This window comes from Sorex araneus, chromosome 5, assembly GCF_027595985.1.
Source record: "Sorex araneus isolate mSorAra2 chromosome 5, mSorAra2.pri, whole genome shotgun sequence".
In the NCBI taxonomy this organism is placed as follows: Eukaryota; Metazoa; Chordata; class Mammalia; order Eulipotyphla; family Soricidae; genus Sorex; species Sorex araneus.
In genome coordinates, this window is record NC_073306.1 from 169,309,484 (window position 1) to 169,334,434 (window position 24,951).

General features: G+C 37.5%; 1 protein-coding gene across 2 annotated transcripts in view; it reads right to left on the reverse strand.

The window, feature by feature from the left end:
* Nucleotides 1-18,426: 18,426 nt before the first annotated feature.
* The window catches only part of ARAP2 (ArfGAP with RhoGAP domain, ankyrin repeat and PH domain 2), a 193,079-nt gene continuing 186,554 nt past the window's right edge, over nucleotides 18,427-24,951 (reverse strand). For both annotated transcript variants that reach the window (XM_055138467.1, XM_055138468.1), the window contains exons 32-33: nucleotides 24,781-24,915; nucleotides 18,427-20,902 (exon numbers count right to left, since the gene is read on the reverse strand). In XM_055138467.1, the coding sequence (XP_054994442.1) occupies nucleotides 20,522-20,902; nucleotides 24,781-24,915 (516 nt within the window). In that variant the 3' untranslated portion in view covers nucleotides 18,427-20,521. The remainder of the gene's footprint in view (nucleotides 20,903-24,780; nucleotides 24,916-24,951) is intronic.

Below are 24,951 nucleotides of genomic sequence, written 5' to 3' on the forward strand. Positions count from 1 at the left end.
TATTTCTTGCTCACACACAAAATGGACAAAGAGAACCTCAAAAAATTGCATTTGACCATTTTTTCAATTGTATTTCAACTTTCAATTATTTTCCTAAGGTTTTTAGGCAGTGTAATGTTTTGCTTATATTTCTGTCACATTAGTTTGAAACTTGAGTTTAGTCTTTATCATGAACAACATTCCCAGGAGGCTAAATAGAAATCTGTTTATTTGAACTTTGTTAAGTAACAGAAACCGTCTTGAGAAATGTAGGGTAGGGTCTACATAAATTCCTGGTACCTAAAGGCATGAAATTTGAAGAGGAACAAATTTCTTTGTGAGATATACTTGGGGGAATTGATAAATGCACAATATTTAATATACTGAGTGAAAGAACGCAGAAGATGAGAACCAACAAAGAAGAGGAAAGACTTCGATCTCATGGATATGTTCAGGTCACATACACACATGTTTTTTGTATATGTTTATTTAAAATGTAAAATTACATTTATCTAAAAAAGATTTAGGAAATGAATGATAAATTATTTCTAAATTCACTTATTAAATGAGCAGTCCGAAGTGTGAGAAACAAGTTATGTGACAAAGGGAAAGTCATTATAGGTACTGATTAGTAGGAATCTTGTTAGAATGGGAAAAGAATGGGTTTGGTGGAGAGAAAAACAGATTAAAGAAAGCTTAACAGAAAAAAAAGAGACATAATGATATAAAGAAGATTTTTTCAAAATGGTCTGCTATCTAAATATTGGAAGAAAAGCACTGAGGATGTCACTCAGCCATACAACACCTGCCTTGTATGTGTGAGTCCATGATCTATTGTTTGGGTGTGTTGGGGACTGGGATGGCCACTAAAAGAAACTGACTTTGCAGATATTGGGAGAGAGCAGGTTCAGGGAATTAAGAGTATTTTTGTGAGTTTTTTTGGAGAATATTTTGTGTTAAATGGAAGCTCTATTTAAGTTTTGATATTTTAAATTGAGGTAACTTTGACTTAAATGGCTGTATATGTTTTAGTATAATGCCATATTAATGTAAAATATAAAATATATATTATAATAAGATATCATGACTGCAAAATATCTCACCATACTACACTAATCCAAATTCCCTCCACCACCATCAACCCTTACTCTCTGGTAACCATAATTCAGCTGTCAGAATTAGATGATATAAACTTTGTCTCTCTCTTTATTGATGTGATGATTTTCTTAATATATTTGCATATACTGAACCATCCTTGTATCTGCTAGAAGAACTTCTATTAGATCATCAATTTACTGTTGTATCTAATTGAGGGTATTTTTTTAAGTTTTATTTATTAGAGATAAATATCATTAATTTTTTTCTATGTGATGTTCGTTTTTGGCTTGGAATTAGTGACCTCTTGGTAAATAGTATATAGTTACATTTTATTCATAATCCATCCATCACTCTGTGCCTTTTGATAAGTGATTTTACCCCATTAATATTCATATAGTATTATATATATATATGTCTTGCCACAAATTTTGTGTTTTACTTTACTATTACTTGTGTATTACTTTAGATTACTATTATGCTATACTTTCCTCTAGTCCTTTATTAATACAATAATTTATAATACAAATAATTTACATGGGAAATAAACTATGATCTGTAGGTTGATATGTGGGTTGGTGCATAGACATACAGACAGATGGCATGTACCTTATTTTGCAAACTGTTTCTATACTTTGATATTTCAAATATGTTGCTTTCTATGAAAATGATTTAGAAAATCATTTTCAAGTCACCTACACTGCAAGTTTCATAAACTACATCCTGAAGAAACTTCTGACTGATAGATGCATAGACAAATTTTAAAAAGATGTTAATAAAAAAAGTAACAAATGTATCTTGTATTTTAAAATGTAATACATGCAATACAAAATGTTTATATCTGCTCTTTATTAGTTTTGCTTTAAGATGTTTAATTTTATTTATTTATTTACTTATTTATTTATTTATTTATTTGCTTTTTGGGTCACACCTGGCAATGCACAGGAGTCACTCCTGGCTCTGTACTCAGGAATTACCCCTGGTTGTGCTCAGGGGACCATATGGGATGCTGGGAATCAAACCCAGGTCGGCCACGTGCAAGGCAAACTCCCTACCCGCTATTCTATTGCACCAGTTTAATTTTAAAAGCAACGCAAGTTTGAAAAAGTTTCAAAGATGAACTGTAATGACTGTTCAGTCATGTATCTGTGTGTATCAAATGGAATATGAAGCATTAGATTATTTACTCACCACTCTCATATTTCTTTTTATGCTATAAAACTGTTTTTCTTTTTCAACTCTTTCAATGGACACTTGCTGAGTTCCAAATTTTCAGTAAGTGTTATTTCACCTGCAGACTGGCACCTGTCCTGCATACCAGTCCCTAGACTGGTAGTTATACCAAAGTGTAGATCAGTGATTTCAAAACATTATACAATTGCAGACTGGCATTGGGTTGAAACCAGTATGCTGAGTTACCCTTTAAAAAGGAACACAGAGTATGTGAAATGATCTCCTTTTAAATACAGTTAAGTATCAATCTATGAGAAAAGCCAGACTTTGTGTCATTTTAAGATTTAATTTTAAGCAGTGTATATTAACAGCTTTGAGTGTGTAATTCCTGAAACTCACAGTGACTGCAAGACCTCTATACCTATCAGCTCTAACATATCGAATCACTGGAGAAAGAGTCAGCCTCAGAGAGGTGCATAATTATGGCTGTCACTGGTAATGAAGTCGGGATCTCTTCAGCAGGACTGATTTTAGACCATGGAGAGCAGTTTGGCCAACTTTGTCAGGATGCTTCACAAGAGTTTTTATCTGAAGGACTTATTTTCAGTTCTCTAAATTGACAAGACATTGTTCTATTTTAGAATTTCCTTATATCTTTTGCCACAATAATATCATTATAAAACTTCTTTATGGTCTGAGCACATTGATTTGACCTTAGTGTCTGTACTCAGGAAGGAAGTGGTGAGTTTCAGTCAAAAAGTGAATGTCATTTCACCTGAAACTGATATCTAGTAATATCAGAATGTTTACCTTTGGGTTTGGCCAATTCATATAAAATTAACCTAAGGGTAACTTTGCTGTAGTTCTTTGGAGTTTTCTCACAAAAGAAAGGCATTTTCAGTTGAAGATCATAAGCACAATGTAATTTCACTGAAGTTTGTTATTTTTAATTTGTTTTCATTCAAAAAGAATTGAATAAATTTCATATGAAGTATTTTCTGATCTTAGAATTCTCCCTTCATTTTAATAAAAAATGTTCTTCCAGAAACATTTTTATTTACATAAGTGATAAAAAAACACTGATTTTTAGTCTATTTCTTATTGAGTCTATTTCTCAATATTGAGTCTATTTCTTCTTCAGTGTTTTTATTATTATACAAAATATTTTATGTATTTTTATTATTGAAGTGAAATCTAGAATATAGCATAAATTAGGGCATTTTAAATGGGTATTTTCATTACCCTACCCATTTTCCATAAAATCATAGAGGGAAATGTATATAATCCCGCCTGCATGGCAGATCCTGGCAAGCTCCTCATGGTGTATTTGATATGCCAAAAACAGTAACGATAACTGGTCTCATTCCCCTGACCCTGAAAGAGCCTTCAATTGTTGGGAAATATGAGTAAGGAGAGTCTGCTAAAATCTCAAGGCTGGACATTATGGAGACATTACTGGTGCCCACTTGAGTAAATCAATGAACAACAGGATGACAGTGATACAGTGATACAGTGATTTTCATTAAAATGATTATCAGCCTTGTCAGAAAGAACGTGTTCGTTTACTTCAATTTACTATTGTCTTACAGTAAATGTGTTTCTTTCATGTGACTTTTTCTTCATTTTTGTTTGCATATTTTTTGTTTATAAATTATTATAGTTATGTTAATATGTTTAGAATGATGTTTACATTTATTGCCTTGATGTGCAACTATCTCGCCTCACTATTTTTATGTATCTTACTCAGATATATTTCTAAACATTTGCTATTTACTTTAGCAAAATTTTGTAAAGTCCAATATTGAGTAGAAAATAAAAATTGAAAATACCTTAAGATGCAGATATTTGTATTAATTTTCTTTATATTTAAGGAAACTCACTCTCATGAACATCTTCTAGTTCAATTAGCTAATATGTCAATACATAAACATTCTTTTAGGAATGCATCATTAATACTTTTTGGTATAATTTTAAATTGTATTTTTGATAACCACAATTTTAGGCGACTTCCATTCAGATCAGTTCCTTTATTACATCATAAGGTATGGAGTGATCCAATTCTGAGATTACGAAAAAGCTAGATTCCTGCAGAAAACCCAGGTATTCGGGATTTTGTGACTGAAAACTCTTAGTTCAGCGACGTGGGAATAGGGATCCTTTGCCCGTATCCTCCTGCTTTGGTCAACTCAGCAGTCATGCCCATAAACCACTTCTCGCTGGCACCAGATAATCTTGTCAATGGCCACATCCAGAGTTGCATGCCCTTTTCTCCTGGGAGGGAGCACACCATAGCCATGCCTCTGGATTCCACGCCAAGCTTTTGCATTCAGGGCATCCCAGAGCGGGGCAGGTGAGACCCCTCCCCGGCCCAAAGGATCCAGCTTCGGCAGCTGAAAACCTCCAGGACTCCACTGCAACCATGCTAACGGTCACTCTCCACATGCTTGGACTGAGCCTCACCCACAAATGAACCTATTCCTGGTCTGCAGCCCATTCAAGCCATGTGACAACTCATATCTTATACCACCCATGCTCCAGGAGTACTGCACCATATTTGATGGGATTTAAAGTAGGAGACAACCAGAATTAGATGGAAATATTTTTTTTGCAGCTATATATGTATATAAGCACTCAAGGCTCAACCTTTAACAACATGTTAATGATCTCTTATAAAAGGGCTTAATGGCCCCTGGGTGAAATACAACAATCTCCCTACTCTTTCCTCTAAAGAAACTTTTTGGTAGCATTTTCATTGGTTTTTCATAACAAACAATACAGAATAAATTATTTCAATTCTGCTTTGGATCTAGGGTTGGGGTTCAGGATAGAGACATCCAAAATACAGTGGTGGGAAGGTGTAATGGTGGTAGGATTGGTGTTTGAATATTAAATGTAATCAAGCACTGTGAAGTATTTATAGAATAAAAAAAAAGAAAACGCTGCATTCCACATTACTATTATCTTGCCCAGATATTCCTACTTAGGATCAGTCACTCATAGAAGGGCCAATGTTGAAAAGCAGATGTATATTACTCGTGACATATATGAATGTAGGGAGATATCATCAAATAGTGATGTATTCTGATGAAATGCAGAAGCTGGAACTGGTATGAATGTATAACTGAGTGTTGGGAGTAGTTGTGCTGTATATGTAGTGATTGATCACATATTTTCATAGAATGCATACTCAGAAAGTGTGTCCATGGTACTCTTGGTGTGATGTTTTTATAAGGTGTCTATCACTAGTTCAGTTGAGGAAAACTCAATCATCTATTGTGCAGTGGTTCAGTTATAGTCTACCCAGGGTAGGTTTTTAAAAAGTGAACAAAGGTTTTCTATTGGGGTAAAGCATTGCTTGTGACTTAGAGAAAAGTTTAATAAAATGTAACATTAACATATTAAAAGCTAATTAAAATTGTGTATTTAAATAGTATATACTATTTAGATATACAATTTAAACATATAAAGTTTTGGTTATAATTTTAGGGGGATCAAAATCTTTCTTAGCTAATGTTACTGAATTGAATACTCCTAAATTCATTACTAATATTATTTTGTCTTATAATTCAGTGTTTTATGACATTTTATCTTCCTATTTCTTGTTTTAAGAATATTTTTCTGAAGCTAGAGGGATAGTACAGGGGTTACATCACACCCTTGCACATGGTTGGCTCTGGTTAGATCCCTGGTACAACATACGGTACTACACATAGTGGTCAGGCGTGTTCCCTGTGCACAGACCTCAGAGTAAGCAGTGAATACTGCTGGGTTATCCCCCCAAAATTTGTAAGAGTTACTTTACTAAAGTAAATATCTGTAAATCCACTTAAACTTTTTAAGTATGAACAAATGACCTTATACAATGATCTCAACTGCTAACTCTTCAGCATTACTCATGCCCATACTTTTTAATATTGCACTTTAAAATTCAAGTATTTTTTGACTAGGACATAATCACTAGACTTTTTAAAATCAATATATATTAAGTATTTATCTAGAAAATTAAATTCATGTAGTAGTTTATATAATAGCTCAAGTAAACTAACCATTTTCTCTGCCAATAACCTCATAGTTCTTATTTGAACAATCAGTACCTTAACAATAGAACATATTAAATTTATAAATTATCAAAGTTCATCGTTAAATGTCAAGCATCCATAAAGAATGTTTAAACTTTTACATATAAATAATACAAATAAACAAACTGACATGCATTAGAAAAATATGTATTTTTATCAGTGCAATAAGTCTTAGTATGAGTGAAAATGTGGTCAAAATGAAAATACTGCTAGATTTTAATTAGAAATCGTTGGAAAGGAAGTAGGAATAAAAGCAGCAAGTTATTGAGCTTATGCATAAGTAGCAAACACTAATTTGTTCTAAGTTGTTAGTGCAAACAATGTTTGTAGTAGTGAGCAAATCAATATTAGTTGAGTTCTGAAAGGTGTATATACAGAAAATAGTCTTTACCATTATGAACAGTGGTTATAGATACATATAAAAATAGCACAGAAATTAAATACAATTTAATTTAGTTCTGAATGTTTTTAACACCAAGATTGTTAGAGGAAATAAATTATATACATCTTAAAGCCTCATTCTTCCCTGCACTATGATATGCACTCACTTGAACATGAAGCTAAATTGGAAGAACTTCTAAGTGAACACCCCAATATCTACCACATAAATTTTACTATTAATGTTATTTAATATGCTTGCTCAGTCACACTTTCTATCCCTCTGTCTACTCACCCATGAGTTTATGTTATTTTCTACTCAATTAAAGTAAATTGAAAACTTCTTAGCAACTTCCTGAAATGTTTTAGTGTGCAGTCATTCATATAGAGCTTACATAAAGTTAAATGCGCATATATTTGTATTTAAGTGCACATTCAGCTGTTTTGATAACTGCAGATATACCTTTGTATCTAAAGCCCTATCAAGAAATAGAACATCAGCATTCAACCACTCCAGAAAGTAACCTCATTGTTAAACCAGGCAATCTTTGTTCCCAGTCAAGACATCTGATGATTTCCTACACACTGCTATACATATATAAAACTTATCAACTAAGTAAAAATGAATTGTCATATATTCAACTGTTGGTATTATATTTGCTGGAAATAACATTGTAATAATAATTTTAAAAATTATATCTTTTCTGTCTGTGATAAATAGCACTGCAATGAACATAGGCATACATGCATGTATTTTAATAAGCATTTTAGTGTTCTTCAGATACGTGCCATGGAATGAAATTGGTGGATAACATGGGAGTTCTATTGTACTTTTTAGACATCTTCATACTATTTTACAGAGAAGCTGAAACAGTTGACAACACCTTCCGAGTGAATAAGGACCCCATTTTTACCATATCCCCACCAACACCGACTGTTTTCAGCTTTTTGGTTTTAGGTCATTCTCACTGATGAAAGGTGTACCGTATTATCTCTTTGATTTGCAAAAAAAAAAAATGTCTAATAGATAAGTAAAGAAATTGAGGTATAAGGGCTGGAGATATTCTGCAGAGGTTAAGGTGTGTGCATTGCATGCTACCAATCTGGGTTATATCCCCCAAACTGCATGATCCCACCAACATTGCTGGGTGTTGCCTGGGAAGACCCTGAGCATCACCACGGTGGCCCTTAATTCTCAATACTTCATCCTTCAAAAGGAGAGAGAACAAAAGGGAATGCCCTGCCTCACAGGCAGGGTGGGGTGGTGGGGTTGGGGTGGGGGTGGTGGGAGGGATACTGTGAACATTGGTGGAGGAGAATGGGCACTGGTGGAGGGATATAAACAATCATTGTATGAATGAAATGCAAACATGAAAGTTCATAAGTTTGTAACTGAACTTCATGATGATTCACTAATAAAAAATTTTTACAAAAACCCTTCATCCTTGGGCCCTAGCACTAAATTGCTGATCCTAATAGAAGCTGTTGTGTGTTTATGTCTATCTATATACATATATATAGATATATATATGTATAAAATCAGAACAATAATGAATATGCATAGCTGGGTAGGGCTTAGGTCAGCACTTGTCAACTGGAGCATTTAACTTCTGGAAGACCAGAAATATAATTAATTTAATGTTATTAAATTAACTATATTTATTTTATGAATAGAATTATAGTTAATTAAATATAATTTAATATAATCAACTCATTAATTAAATATTAAATTATTTAAAAGAAATACAATTAAATATATTTTATATATAAATATGCATTCCCCTCCCCTAAATTATTTATATATAAATATATATATAAATTTATACATATAAATATATATAAATAATTTCGGTTTCTTAAGCAGTGCTCAGAAGGTCTGGGATAATTTCCAACACTTTTATTTTTATGCTTTTTAATTGAGACACCGTGAGAACAGTTACAAGGCTTTCAGGATCAAGTCTCAGTCATACAATGATCAAATACCCATCCCTTCACTAGTGCACATGATCCACCACCAAGAACTTTACCCTCCCTCCCTGTCCCCCTCTGCCTGTGTGGCAGATGATTTTCAATTAACTCTCTCATTGCTATGATAACATTCAATTTTTGACCGAAAACTCACTTTCATTATTTGGAGTTTTTCCCCCAATAGTCAGACCTGTCAGAACGGCATCATTAGATCGTATGTTTTCTATTGTTGACAACAACAGCATATGATGTTGCACAGTCGTAAAATCGGCCGCCTAGTTTTGGGATTCTGGTATTAAGTCCAGAGGTATTTCTGACAGCGACCGTTGCATCCCAAGATTGGTTTGTGTGCCTCTGGGATCATGACTGTTCAGGAGTGAGGGAGCTGTTCATGGGAGGCCGCTGGGGTCTCATTTGGGCAGGAGGCAGGGCCGGTCCTGCCCTCCCCCCATCGCAAGACTCCCCATGCGTCCCATCATTGCAAGCTCCTACCTCTCTGTCCAATTGGCACTAAACGGTGGTGGTCTCCATGCTGCCGAAAGGGGAAAAGGATGGGGACAAAAACCTTTTCCTCCCAGGGCTGCACGGGACCGTAGTTTTGTTCAAAGTCCACGAGTGGAGCTGCCAGCAGCCTCTGGGTTTCTGTACCTCTGGTATAATGGCCGCTCAGGGGTGTCAGAACCGTTCCTGAGTGTTTTCTTTGGATATCAGGAAAGGTCGCGCGGCCGCGCGGTTTGGAGAGATATCCAGTCCCACAAACTGCAGCCATGTTAGTAGAAGCTCAGTGTCACCGGGACTCCATCTGGAGAAGACTGCACCTTCTCCGTCTGGCACCCGGTGTTGTGGGCCTGGTCTTGGGTCCGGAGCATTCTCTGGCTTGTGGTGCTACTGGCGCGGGGTTCTTGCTGCTGACTGTTGCGGCAAAATGGCGCCGAGGGCGGGTTGAGTTTTTCCAATACTTCGTGTGCCAGTATGCCAAGGGTTCATTATGAAGGTCCAAGGATGCAATGCTGCTAGGACCTTGTAGTGCTAGGAATTATCCAGGCTATGCTGACTGTGCTCAGGGGGTCTTTAGGGCTACACCAGTGGTGCCTGAGGTCTCTCGAGCTGTACCTGGCATTGTTCAGAGAAGTAGGTGGTTCCATGGATTGAATCAGGATCATCTGCAAGTAAGATATTCAGCTTAATGCCTGTACTATCCCCTCGCCCTGGAAAAAAAATTTAATCAGAATTGACAGAAAATAGATGTAAATATCCAGAATATCCAGTGTAAAACGGTATTTACATCTGAGAGGTCATTTTCTAGTTTTTCCATTTAAGAAATATTAATGGAGAGAAAACATTGATAAATAATAATAAAGCAAGCTAAATTTTATATATCTATATATACCTATATGTGTGTGCGTGTGTGTGCGTAAGTGTACACTATATACTGCCAGATAAACACTTAACAAAATTAGATATAATTTTTACTAGGAGTAAGGGTGATGTCTGCTCACAATAATGTGTTTATCTAAAAAATATTTATTGAGCATGTTATCCTTCAAAATAATAAAATAAAAATCCTTCGAAGTAAGTAGAACAAAGCATGTGAGTATGGCTCTTGCCTTGCATGTCACGGTTCCGAGTTCTATTCCCTGCATCCCACATGGTCTTCCAAGTCCCAAATCCAGGAGTAAGCTCTGAGAATCACCAGCTAAGGGCCAAAAACTAAAACCAATCAACCCTCAAATAATAAAAAACTCCTGCAGGTTGGTAGGCTACTAATAGCACATTTTTTAATTGATGCATGGTTATAAATGTGTTTGACCAGGAATTTATTTTTCAGTAGTAATTTAAAATGCATATTCCCAGAAATTTATTATTCAAATTTAATGATTCTGATTTGAATACTATCTTTTAAAAAGGAAATTACTCATGATAATTTTCTCATCTGAACTATTATCAGATAAAAAATGTTTAGTTTTTATAGCAATTATATTAATTGTATAAAATCACATTTAAAATATTTTCAGTGATTGAATCCTTTTACTGCTAGTAAATTAGTTTTAGTTAATCCATTAAAACCCTATGCTTAATTCTGGTTATTATGATAAATGTTAAAATCTTACACATGCCTAGATTTATTGGAAATGAGTTCATAACATTTACCTGTGTGTGTACACTGCCTCTATGAGATGTTAGAGAACAGAAATGTCATACTTTTGTAAATTATACTTGACATCAATCTACAATTTAGATCAGCATATAAAATATATAATTTCTAATTAATCCTAAATATTAGATGTTTAATTTCCTTATTCAAGTTGTTAGCTCTACACAGTTATAAAAAGACAATCAAATCCAGGTTCCTTTGTTGAATAGTTTCACATGTGAATATATAGTCAGAATAATATCTAAATTAAAACATGAGCCAGGAAAATTCCTTGGAAGGAAATGTTAAGTTCATATGCCAAGAAGAAATACATCTAACTTAAGAATCTGCAATCTTTTATGGATTGCTTCAATTAAGTAATTGTGCAATTATGCATAAAATGGTTCAGAATATTAGAATTAATACAAATGTACTCCAGTAAAGTCCTAAAAGATTTCAAATATCATTTAACATAAATATAAAATTATTTAATTAGAAGTAACTTGAAAATATATGGAAGGATGTACGATTGTTCTCAGAGGAACTCGCACATACCTGCAGAGTTCGTGTTGAAGTCAGCATTTTCAGAAATTCTCCTTGGGGCTATCAGGGTGACAGTCATCATTTAGCATGATGATCATTATAGAGTGAGATCCATCATCCTAGAAGGAGAGCCCTATGAGCTGTTGAAGGGAAGTGTTGACTTCTAATACTGGGACTTGGCAAATAAAAGAAATTCAACAGGAAGGATCTTTCTACAGTCCATGTTTCTTTTGAATTTTTATTTTATTAAAGCATCATGATTTACAAAAGTCGCTCCTTGTTGGGTTTTAGACATACAATGTCCCAGCACCAATCCCGCCTCCAGTGCCAACTTCCCTCCACCACTGTTCCCGGTTTCCTGTCCACACTCTGCCCCGCACACCCCCAGCTTTGCTGCCTTGACAGGCTTATTTTTAAGTTTGGTTGTGAGTTTGCATCTCATGTGTTCAGTGCTGTGGACTCTGTGCTCTGGATATTTAGGGATATCACTCAACACCACCAGCATACCGGGTCCCTTGAACGCTGCTTCCTTACTGCTTTCTATCTTTTCTTGTGTCTTTCTTCCATTTTAAAGTGCATTTTGTAAATGACAGCTGAGAAATGAGTATTGCAACCAGTCCTCACCATTTTGGGGCAGGAAGTTTTTCATTTTTCTTGAGTAGACAATTACTCCACGTTGTCCCCCAAAAGGAAATATAAATGTCATAATTTCTGAAAAAAGAGCGCCCATCAAACATCAAAGTGATGGCTTATTGTAATGCCTTTTAGATGATCCATATGGTAGTTAGGTAGTAACTAGATACTTGCGCTGTCTTTATTCGACTTAGGTGGGTCCCTAGTTGCTTCTTGTGTAGCTGATAAGGAAATATGTCAAGGACATTTTCTGACAGTGGTGAGGTAATCATGCAATTCCTTTCTATATCACTGTAAATATTTTCACTTGGAGATAAATAAGACCAAAAATCAAGAAACATGAGTTGTTGCTAGCATAAAACTTGCAGATGTGCTACAATATCTTCCATCATGTAGCAATTATATGAAATAAATACTTGGAGATCTTAGCTATACAGATGACAACTTCACCTGGAATAGGAGCCTGAGTGTAGCACTGTGGCACTGTCTACCCATTGTTCATCAATTTGCTCGAGCGGGCAAATAACCAGTAACGTCTCCATGGCAAGACTTTTGTGACTGTTTCTGGCATATCAAATGCATCAAGGGTAGCTTGCTAGGCTCTGCCGAGAGGTGGCATACTCTTGGTAGCTTGCCAGGCTCTCTGAGAGGGACAGAGGAATCGAACCCGGGTCGGCTGTGTGAAAGGCACATAAACAAGCACTGGAGCGATAGCACAGCGGGTAGGGCGTTTGCCTTGCACACAGCGGACCTGTATTGGATACCTCCGTCCCTCTTGGACAGCCTGGCAAGCCCACGCGGCAGAACCTTGCAAGCTACTCGTGGTATATTTGATATGTCAGAAAACAAGTCTCACAATGGAGACGTTACTGGTGCCCACTCGAGCCTGATTGTAAAGCTAAGATTCCAATTGTGTGGGAAATATAATCAGGGTATTGATTTACATCCCCCTTTAATAAAGAATACTTTTCTGTAATTGATGCAATGATTCCTCTTAAAGTTACCTTTGTTTTATATTAATATTTGGATAATGACTTCCTTTGTATTATTATCTGCACAGTCTATATTTTCTCCTGGCATCTCTTCATATTAGGATATAAATATATTAGGATGTATTAGGATATATATGTATTAGGATATAAATATAAGTAAATCCAGTAGAAGTAGTATATTTTGCTTGCTTTCGGTTGTAATTACTATCATTTAAAATATATAACACATATTATGTGAAATAATATGTATTTATTCATACCAACATCTCTTTATTAATTCTCCCTTCCCTTTGTCCTCATTGATGCCATCCCCAAGAGCCCACTGGAATCCTGCTTTTATCTCTGATGCACACATACCTTGTGTTGCTTACCCAGTGACGTGAGGCACTTCTCAGATTCAACTTTCAACATCATGCACACGAGACAGGCACTCCATCACTAAGCCAATTCTTGGGCCCTTTTTAGTATTAACTTTTTATTTGACTTGTTTGTGTTCCCTTGTCCTTCTGGATTACTGTCACTATTATTTATCTTTAAAGAGCCCACTTAAAAAAGTAGTAAAAGATGGCCGGGAGATAGTACAGTGGTTATGGAGCTAGTACAGTGGTTAGGTCAAAAGTTTGATCCCTGGCATCATATGGTCTGTCATATCATCATATGATTACTGTCACTATTACATTATTATCATCATTGCTCATCGATTATTTGAGTGGGCACCAGTAACATCTCCATTGTGAGACTTGTTGTTACTGTTATTGGCATATCAAATATGCCACAGGTAGCTTGCCAGGCTCTGCTGTGCGGGCGAGATACTATCAGTAGCTTGCCGGGCTCTCTGAGAGGGATGGAGGAATTGAACCTGGGTCGGCCTTGTGCAAGGCAAATGCCCTACCCACTGTGCTTTCTCTACAGCCCATTTTTTTTTGTTACTTTTATTTGAGGGGCTTAGGGAGCTGGTTTCCAAGCAGTGCCCGGGAAGCCTGGAAATCCCAAGGTGATTCAAGGGCAGCCAGGCCAAGAGTTCAATACAAAGCTGGAGAATGCGGAGCTGCTCGGGCCCTGTGGTACCAGGAGTTATGTGGGACAGCTCAGAGGTGGTTGGGGGACATGTAGGGTTGTATTGTTGATGCTCAGGAGACCATATGATGCCAGGGATCAAACCTTCAACCCTAACCATGGTACTAGCTCCGTAACCACTGTACTAGCTCCCCTGCCCTCTTTTACTACTTTTTAAACGGACTCTTTAAAGACTAAATTTATCACTTTAATAGAATGCAATACTTAATTTTTCCTGGTAACACTCTCCTATTGGGAGTCTTTTGTCCCACACACCTCTTTGTTATACTAGATACTAATTCTACGGTATCCTATTGTTTCCTGGTCTGCTCAGCGCTGACTCCTTGTGCTGTAATCAGGGGTTACTCTTAGTGGGGCTCCAGGGTTCATGGGGTGCTAAGGGTCAACCCCAGTTCAGATGTGTGTAAGGCAAATGCCTCCACACTGTATTATCACTCAGGCTCCTCTACTGGATTTTAATGTCACTAGTCAGTATGCTATTATTTTCTAGTATTTACTTATCTACATTTTCCCATCTGTCTTGTGACATTTGACAGTTTATCTGGAACCAAATTTCTTTTGCCTATAAAAATTCTTTAATGTTTCCTTCAGTGCAGGTTTCCTGGAGAAAGCTTATCACTTTATCTCAAAAAAGAGTTGTCAATCTCCTTAATGGATTCTTTGATGAACCTGTTTGATCGCAATCCATTTTAACTGTACAAAATGGCTTAAAATCAGTTTAGTCACTTTAAATGATTAAATAGAAAGATGAAATGAAAAATTAATAGGGGATTCTTAGATCATCTGGAATCTAAGTGTCATATACTCTTTTCAAGCTCTTTAATAATTTTATTCTCTTCTGGTTTAGATCTTTTCTGAGAAGAGACCAATGTTAGTTTCATACTTCCAATCTAGCATTTCCTTATTATCTGATTATTTTAAGAGTTTCTTCTTGACCTTATGTTGTGTTACGCTGACACAATTACTGGAAGTTCCATTCACATTCACCTTGCAAACAATCTGGACAGGTTGTTATCCTGTATTAGTTGCCATCTCCTATCATTTGAAAAAATTCTTGGTTTCTTTTATTGTTCCCATAAATCAAGTTGGTTTGGGGTTAAGGAGTCCCAGGGATCCCACAGGGAATTCTCAGTCAACTAGACACTCTACTTAATGCAGTGATCCCAGGATGCTCGATGCTACTTGGGCCCTGCAGTGCCAGGAAATACCTAGTCCACCCTTCGGTGCTTGGGAGACTTCGGGGCCGCACTCGGTGGTTCTCAGGGAACCATGATTCTAGAGCTCAAACATGACAGGTATCCGGGTTACACTTTACTGCTGGTGCCAAACACTATTGGCTCTAATCTCCACTACTTTCCCCAGTTTATTTGCTTCTTTGCGTTGGAAATTTCAAATGTCCTATCAATGATGTGACTGAATGTGACTTCTGAATGGTCAAATCTACTTTGGAAATTCTTTTAAAAAAATTTTTTTTATTAATGAATCACCGTGAGGGTACAGATACAGGTTTACATATTCTCGTGCTTGTGTTTCAGTCATAGATAGCTTGAGTATCTATCCCTCCACCAGTACCCGTTCTCCACTGTTGACCCCATCATCCCTCCCACCCCCTCCCAACCCATTCCCCTCCCCACCCCACCTTATTGGCAGAGCATTCTCCTCTGTTCACTCTCTCCCTTTGGGCATTGCGGTTAGTAATGGAGGTCTTGGGTGGCCAATGTGTTAGGTCTATAGTCTGCTCCGTGCACGCCTCTCCCATCCCGAACAGGTCCTCCCACCACAGTTTTGCTTGGTATTCCCTTCTCTATCTGAGCTGCCCTTTCCCCCAGCATGTGAGGCTGGTCTCCAAGCCATGGAGCAAATCTGGTACTTATTTCTGTTATTCTTGGGTATTAGGCCTCCATTCTGTTGTTTTATATTCCGCAGATGAGTGCAATTCTTCTATGTCTGTCTCTGACTCATTTCACTTAGCATGATACTTTCCATGTTGATCCACTTGTATGCAAAGTTCATGACTTCATCTTTTCTGAAAGTTGCATAGTATTCCATTGTGTAGCTGTACCAAAGTTTCTTTAGCCAGTCATCTGTTCTTGGGCATTCAGGTTTTTTCCAGATTTTGGCTATTGTAAATAGTGCTGTGATGAACATACATGTGCAGATGTCATTTTGCCTATATCTTTTTGCCTCTCCAGAGTATATTCCCAGAAGTGATATTGCTGGGTCAAATGGGAGCTCGATTTCTAATTTTTTGTGGAGCGACCATATTGTTTTCCAGAAGGGTTGAACCAGTCAGCATTCCCACCGACTGGTGTCGGAGGGTCCCTCTCTCCCCAAATCCTCTCCAACAGCGGTTGCTTTTGTTCTTTTGGATGTGTGCCAGTCTCTGTGGTGTTAGGTGGTATCTGATAGTTGTTTTGATCTGCATCTCCCTGATGATGAGTGATGATGAGCATTTTTTCATGTGCCTTTTGGCCATTCGTATTTCTTCCTTGAGAAAGTTTCTGTTCATTTCTTCACCCCATTTTCTGATGGGGCTGGATGTTTTCTTCTTGTAGAGTTCAACCAGTGCCTTATACACCCTGGATATCAACCCCTTATCAGATGGGTATTGGGTAAATATCCTTTCCCATTTGTAGATTGCCTTTGTATTCAGGTCACTGTGTCTTTTGCGGTGCAGAAGCTTCTTAGTTTAATATAATCCCATTTGTTTATTTCTGTTTTTACTTGATTGCTTAGTTCCATGTCATCTTTGAAGATACCTTTGGCTTCAATATTGTGGAGGGTTTTTCTGACCTTGTCTTCAATGTACCTTATGGATTGTGGTCTGATGTTGAGGTCTTTAATCTATTTTGATCTGACTTTTGTGCATGGTGTCAGGTCGAGGTCTAAACCCATTCTTTTACATGTGGTTGACCAGTTATGCCAGCACCATTTGTTAAAGAGGCTTTCCTTGCTCCACTTCACATTTCTTGCTCCCTTATCAAAGATTAGGTGTTCATACAATTGGTGTGGTGTGTAGGGATATTCCACCCTGTTCCATTGGTCTGTGGCTCTGTTCTTGTTCCAGTACTATGCTGTTTTAATTGTTACTGCTTTGCAGTAGAGTTTAAAGTTGGGGAGGGTGATGGCTCCCATCGTCTTTTTCCAAAGAATTGCTTTAGCTATTCGTGGGCGTTTGTTGTTCCATATGAATTTCAGGATTGCTTTGGTCTATTTCTTTGAAGAATTTCGTGGTATCCTTATGGGGATCGCATTGAATCTGTATAGTGCTTTAGAGAGTATTGCCATTTTGACAATGTTAAGTCTTCCTATCCATGAGCAGGGAATATTTTTCCATTTCCTCGTGTCTTCTTTTACTTCATGTAGTAGGGTTTTGTAGTTTTCTTTGTAGAAATCCCTAACCTCTTTGGTTAGGCTGATTCCGAGGTACTTGATTTTCTAGAGCACAATTGTGAATGGCATTGTTTTTTATGTCATTTTCCTCTATCTCGCTGTTTGCATATAGGAAGGCCATGGATTTTTGGGCATTGATTTTATAGCTTGCAACTTTACTGTACAAGTCTATTGTTTCTAAGTTTCTTAATGGAGGTTTTAGGATTCTCTAGGTATAGAATCATGTCATCTGTGAATAGTGAGAGCTAGATTTCTTCCTTTCCTATCTGGATGCCCTTAATGTCTTTTTCCTGCCTAATTGCTATCGCAAGTACTTCCAGTACTATGTTGAACAGAAGTGGTGAGAGCACCACTTCCCCTCCATCTCAGACTACAGAGCCCTAGTGACCTCTGATATCACCTGGTGTGGGACCAAAGTAGTCATCCCGTTGTTCATCGATTTGTTCGAGTGGGCACCAGTAACGTCTCTCATTGAGAGACTTACTGTTACTGTTTTTGGCATATCCAATACGCCATGGGTAGCTTGCCAGGCTCTGGCATGCGGGCGCAATACTCTCGGTAGCTTGCCAGGGTCTCTGAGCTGGGCGGAGGAATCGAATACAGTTCGGCCGCATGAAAGGCGAACACCCTACCGCGAACACCCTACCACTGTGCTATCGTTCCAGCTTAGGACCAAAGTAGTAACCTTACAAAGTAAGCCACAGTACTAGTGTTTAGTTTGGAATTTTCAGTACCACTGTGAAAAGTAACCGACTAATGATTTGACTAGAAGTCAAATATTTGAAAGTCATGACTATTAATGTACTTGAGGGCTACAAAAAGTAAGTCAGCAGAGTAAGTCTGTGTCATATATTCATCATTTAAAGAAAAACTGTCACACTGAAATGTTAAAATGAATTTGAAGGGTAGATGAAATTCAAATTTTTAACAAGAAAAGACTTCCATAATAACCTTCAACCTTAAAATTAGAAAGACAATCATATTAGACTTGTAAAACAATTTTAATTTGTACTCAAAGTCTGATATCATTATTAGCCCTTACGTTACATCTGAAAAATGGAGAAAACCATAAATGGATAAACAGAAACTACAAAGTTTCAAAAATATTCAAATAAGGCAGAGGAAACTCCAGATACGCAACAATGTCAAACACATTTTAATGTTTTCCTATCTCATAAAACATAAATATTATCATTTATTAAGAACAAGTTTTAGATATTCCCCCTAATACCAGTATGTCTTGCTTTAAAAGGAAGGCTTGCCAGTAGGATGATTTTAAAAACTGACCCGCAGTTTCTTTTTTTTTTCAAATCCCAATCTAGCTGTATTTAAAGAATAAATATCACAACCATTATGAATTATTTTATCTCCCCAACATGTAAGTTACTAGGTTTTTGTGATAAATAAATTATTTAACAGCCTATTACTGCTTTAGATGTGGACTGACCAAAGTATGGACATTTGCAGACAGACAAAAAAATGCTCAAATACACTTAGGAACAGAAAGTGAATTTTAACAGAAGTTACTAGGCCTAACAAAACTGTAAGGATACTGATGAAAAGTGCTTCTGTTAACATAATCTATTATTATAGAGTGTTGTTCGTCTTGGGATGATTACTCAGTAGCTTATCTTTGGGTGAAAGCAAAAGCAGAGAGATTTGTTACTCATTAGGCTCAGGGGAGAGATGACAATTTTATTTTCAAAAAATGCAAGATTGGTAATTCAGTGGTAGGCATGGCAGGGCTTTGAAGAGGTGCAGGCTGTACTCCTAAAACATACGTTGTGAGTCAATGTTAACTCAATTTTAAAACATATTAAACGTAAAACAGTTTAAAAGTAAAACATATTAAATGTAAAACAGCTTCCAAAAGTACAGTAGGACTATACCCCTTCCACTTAGAGGGCACAGGGTGTACGCTTCCAGTTCATTCTGACGCTGCAGATTAACAATCTTCATTAACATAACAAACATCTCCCAGGCGTGAGCAATAGCACAGAGAAGAGGAGAAGGGCGCCTGCCCTGCAAGTGGCTGTCCAGGATTCGAGTTTGATTCCTGGCATCCCATACGGTCCCCCGAGCTCACCAGGAGTAATTCCTGAGCATTGCTGGGTGTTACCCAAAAACGTAGAAACAAAACAAAAAACAAAACAAGACAAAACCAAATATCTCAACATCAAATAACAATAGAACCCTGTGATGAATTTTGTTCGTACCAAAAAGCATAGTAAGAAATTGTTTTTGCTTTTCATAATGGTGCCTGATTACAGGGACAGTGTCTCTGCCACCTTGGATGTCCGCCATCTGTTCCATACAGTGCGGGTCCACAGGATCAGTTCCCTAACAACATAAATAAACATGACCAGCGCCAAGATTCAGGTGTATGTTACTCTTGAAAAACACCAAAGTCGGCTTTTTTCTTAATAGGCAGTTTCTCATGATCAAGTTCTAGGTAACACTGAGAGAGAGTGAATCTTCACTGGTGTCCTTGGTTTTCAGGACATTTGCTCTTCCCTTCCCTCTTTATATAAAATCCTGTATTGTTCACTAGACAGTCAATAATATCTATCCCATTTCAGCGTTCATCCTTTTTCCCTAAGGTAGACTGCATGTAAACCAAAAAACAGAACATCACACAGTAACAATATACAAAGCTTCCCAAAGTGCAAAATGTTACATATAGCTTCACCTCAGTATTTTATACAGTACAGTTTGAGTGTCCTGGCTATAAATAACACCACTCAACTACTTTAAAAGGTTGGCCACTCAAAGTAACCCGATCTCTTTTTACATAAAGTTAATACAATTGAACTATACAGGCATTGTTCATAGAGCTTACTCTTAATGTGTATATATACATACATACATATACATACATACATACATTTGTAATATATATATACATATATATTATATATGTATATATATATTACACACACATAATTTTAAATGCTCTGTAAATGTGTGTGGGTAGCCAGACAAACCAGAGACTTAAATTATCTCGAAGTTTGGTTTCTGGTTTTCACACATTTAGTAGTCAACATTTAAAGAAAAATAAAAGGAATTTGCAACACAATTCATTTGACTTCTTTCTGCAAGACCTGCTCACCCTGTAACTCTTTTGGCAGGGTTCTAGACCTCTGCAAAACGGCACTGAGTTCTTCGATGACCTTTGATGGTAACTTATGATCAGAGTCCAGAGCACCCTTATTCCTATCTTCTGCCTTCTTCAACGTCTTTAGGTTTTTAAGGCCTTTTTGCTGCCCAGGAAGAACCCCAGCCTCGGTGTCCTCCAGACAATTGAAACTTCGATGTTTTCTGGCTCGATTTCGGAGTTTTTCATCCTTCTGCTCCAGGCACTGGGCCACCAGGGAGGCCTTGTCCTTCAAGGTGTGGTCCCCGGGCTCTGGATCCTGCTTCTCACTCAGCCGCAGCTTTTCGAGTTCTGCTCTCGCACTCTAAAAATAAAATGGACCGTCTCACAGGAAAGCATGATCTGGCACAGTTTAAGTAAAAAAAAAAAAAAAAGTCCATTCCACACAGAGGTTGATGCTTCTGTGAGTGTGTTGATGACTTAAGTTGTAACTTGCACAGGTGGGGCCTACTTGATTATATATCATCTTAGAGCTACCCAGGCAACTAAGCTGGAGACCTCACAGTGATTTTCACACCCTTCTTCAGAGAGGTATTTCACATGCTATCGAATCACATTTCCCTGAGAGTTTACCTAATGTAATTCACTTATGTCTGGGTGTGTCTCATGTTCTTATGTCTGCAATTTCCACAACAGTGAGCCCAAAGCACTAAGGGCGTGTCTCACGGACATCAGCTCAACTAGAGTCCACTTATTGCAAATCTTAAAAACATACGGCATGCTGGGCTGCAGCAAAAGCACAGCAGGTAGGGCGTTTGCCTTGCACGTGGCCGACCCGGGTTCGATTCCCAGCATCCCATATGGTCCCCTGAGCACCGCCAGGAGTAATTCCTGAGTGCATGAGCCAGGAGTAACCCCTGTGCATCGCCAGGTGTGACCCAAAAACCAAAAACAAAACAAAAACAAAAACAGAAAAAACAAAAAAAAACCCAAAAACCAAAACAAAGGGCATGCAATGGATGTTGGGACTGTGGAGAGCATGGGGGTGATGTGCTTGCTTCGCACGCAGCCATCACTGGTTTGCGACTGGTGCTACATATATTCCCCGAGCACTGCCCGGAGTGACTGCTGGGCATGATGCTCACGGTTAGCTCCTGAGGGTCACTGGGTCAGGGTCCCAAACCCCCACTGTGAAAGATATTTAAATGAAAAATAAGGATGTTTCAGAGTACCTTTGTTTTTTAAAAAATAGGGATCCCCCACGGTGGTGCTCAGGAGATATGAAATCCCAGGAAAGAAACTATACCTTGCTGGTACGGGGCACACTCTTCCCCCAGCCCTGCTGAGAATTCTTACAGAGAAATCTACTTAACTTCTTTTTATGATTTCCTATTAGTTAGTGAATCTTTTCCTCCTTCCCTCTCTTCCTCCCTTTCTTCTTTTGGTAGGGTCGAGGGGGCGTATCTCTGGCATTGCTGAGGGATCCTCCTGGCATGGCCTGGGACCATATGGGCTGCCAGATTTGAACCCAGGTTGGCTGAGTGCAAAGCAAGGACCTTACTGCTGTACAGCTGCTGAAGTGAGAATACAAACTGGACACCTATGTAGTGTTTTAATTAATATTCCCTCAAAAAAATTTAAAAAAAAAATAAAAGAAACTTTAAGAATTAACTGTTTTCCCAAGTTTATTAACATTAGTTAAGAATATGAAATGGAATCTTGGTTAGCTTCTCTGAAATAAATAATATGATTCCTTCTCCCTTATCCAACTGTGCTCCAGGAGTGACAGGGAGAAGACTTGTTTAATAGGCAACAGTCTAAAACAAAATATAGTAAGAGACCCAAGGGCAGTAGAAACAAGGGTCAGGATGAATGGTCCATGGTTGGAAAACTGCCTCAAGGGCTGGAGGAAAGGGTTGGGACAGAGAAAAGACTATTATGACAATAGTGGTTGTAAGGGATCATTCCAGATTGGGTCATTTCAGATTCCTGAAAGTGGGCAAACAACCAAACAAGATGCCCTTTTGGTATTTGTATTGCAAACTATAATGCCTAAAAGGGGGAACAAGGAGAGAGGAAGAGAGAGCGGGGAGGAAGAGGGGAAGGGGGGGAGGGAGAGATAGAGAGACAGAGACACAGAGACAGAGAGAGAGACTGCCTGCCCTGGAGGTGGGCAGGGGAGGTGGCTGGAGAGGTACGGGGTGTGGGGATATTGGTGGTGGGAAATGTACAGTAGTGAAGGGATGGGTACTGAAGCATTGTATGACAGAAAATGATTAAAGCTTTGTAACTATCTTATGGTGACATGGTGATTCAATTAAAAAATATAAAAATAGGTATTCTAGGTAATATTCTAGGTCATAATTTTCTGCTGCAAATGCATCATTTTTGTTGTACAGGTGACATTCTTACAAGGAATGGCAATTTTTTGTCAACGAGTGACTGGTTCATAATGACTTTCAAGTTCCTTATTATTTTGTCTCAGTAAGCATCAGGTATTATTCTAATAACATCTCGTGGGCTATATTCAGTGTACACGACAACCCTATGTGGTGATACTGCTGTTATTCCACACTGAGGAGATAAGCACTGAAAGGACCCACCCAACATTGCTCGGGGCAGAAAGCAAAAGGCCTTGTCTTCCAGCACAGCTGTGCACAGCAGCTCTGCGTTCCGCACTACCTTTGCTGTCCTTCAGCAACAATTCATTTTCCTGATTTACCCAGCTGAAGAAGTCACTGTATCTAGCAAGACTTTACTGCCAAGAAGAAGGTTGTATGTATTTTATAGGCCTCATGAAAGACAGGTAATCTATTCATGTGGCAGCAACCTGCTGGAAAAAGTTCTTGAATATGCACACTTATTATCTTTTAAGTGTATGTTCTTCCTAGAAATATTTTACATTATTTTTCATCTTTAAAATAATCAAGTTGTTTAAAAATATATTTCATTATGAAATTAACTTTCATGTAAATAGTTAACCTGTTAATGGCTGACATGAGAGTATTTTCAACCTTGTACTTTTTTAAGACTTTAAATGTTTTTCCAACTTTGAAATATTTTAAAAAATGCCTTTGGAAAATTTTCCGAATCATCATATCATATCATCACACTTACCAAATTTACAGAAAAGTTTGGTGTCTTGGGCAGTTTGATGGTGATTTAGCTGCATTAACTTTGTATATCAAAACCACAGACATCAACACTATTGTAACCTTGTTTTACAAATTACAGTAAAATTACATTTAAAAAAAGCAGCAGGATTTTAAAAAGTTGTCTTAAATTCCAGATTTGGGATATAAAACAAACTGTTGTATATTCAAGTATTATCCCAATTCCCTACTTGGTATTCTTATTGTACTATGATCTTAGCAGTTTATCAAGATGCCCCAATCACAACAGCATGTATCTACTGCTTATGTTTGATTCATTCTCTTAATGCAAGTCAGTGCTAACTTGGATTGGACTAACTGTATCAGTCAGGATTTAGCAGATAACAAAAGGAATTAACCATTATTTTCAAAGCTTTTATCTTTTAGCAAGGAGTAATGTAACACTGAGATCAATAGCCAAAGAAAGATAGGTATGGGAAACCATACTTTGAACATGTCATTAACATTGCTAAAGTCTTGAAATGTATTTGTTTAGAAAGCAAGAGACTAAAACATCTTAATCCCCTAGCTCAAGGAAGAAATAACAATACATTTCATATGCTTTTCCCTTTTTTTTTTTTTCAGGAATTCAATTAAGGTGCTGACACATACCTGAGTCTCAATGGGTGTAATGAGTGCTGGGGTAAACAGCCTGGACTTTAAGACTGATTCTACTGAAGTTTTCCCCTGCCCCTAAAGCTGGGAAGATAAATTGCTATTTTCCTTAAAAATGCCAAACCTTTACGGATGCTCGGGGTCATCATGCAATTATTTAAATTAATTGAGACGCCCCATCAATTTTCAAGCAACCAGAATTTGATAGCATTAGAAGGTCTAGTTACCATGGTTCCAGGCATCTCTGGCATGGGCTCAGACTAAGGCTGTTAGAGGTGAAGCTGTAGAACTCTTACCACCAGAACTCCTAGAGATATGGTCGTAAGAGCGGCACAGTATTATCCATGATTTTTCGCGATAGTTGTGAATTTTTACTATTCTTGTCAAAGTGTTTGTTACTGTGCTTTTGAAGCCAGTAAACTAATGCATTTAATCATTTTAAGACATAGAAAACGAATGCTATAATAAAACCTACCTCTATATTTCTCAGGGCTTGGCTTGCATTTCTTTCATGCTGAATGGGAATCAGAGGCAAACCTCCGATTTTGGGATTTTTGGTTATTGAGCGCTTCCGTTCCTTTCCAGCTGGTGGACATATATCATTCTCATGCTGTGGAAACACAATTTCTTGATGTTGGTTTGTGAT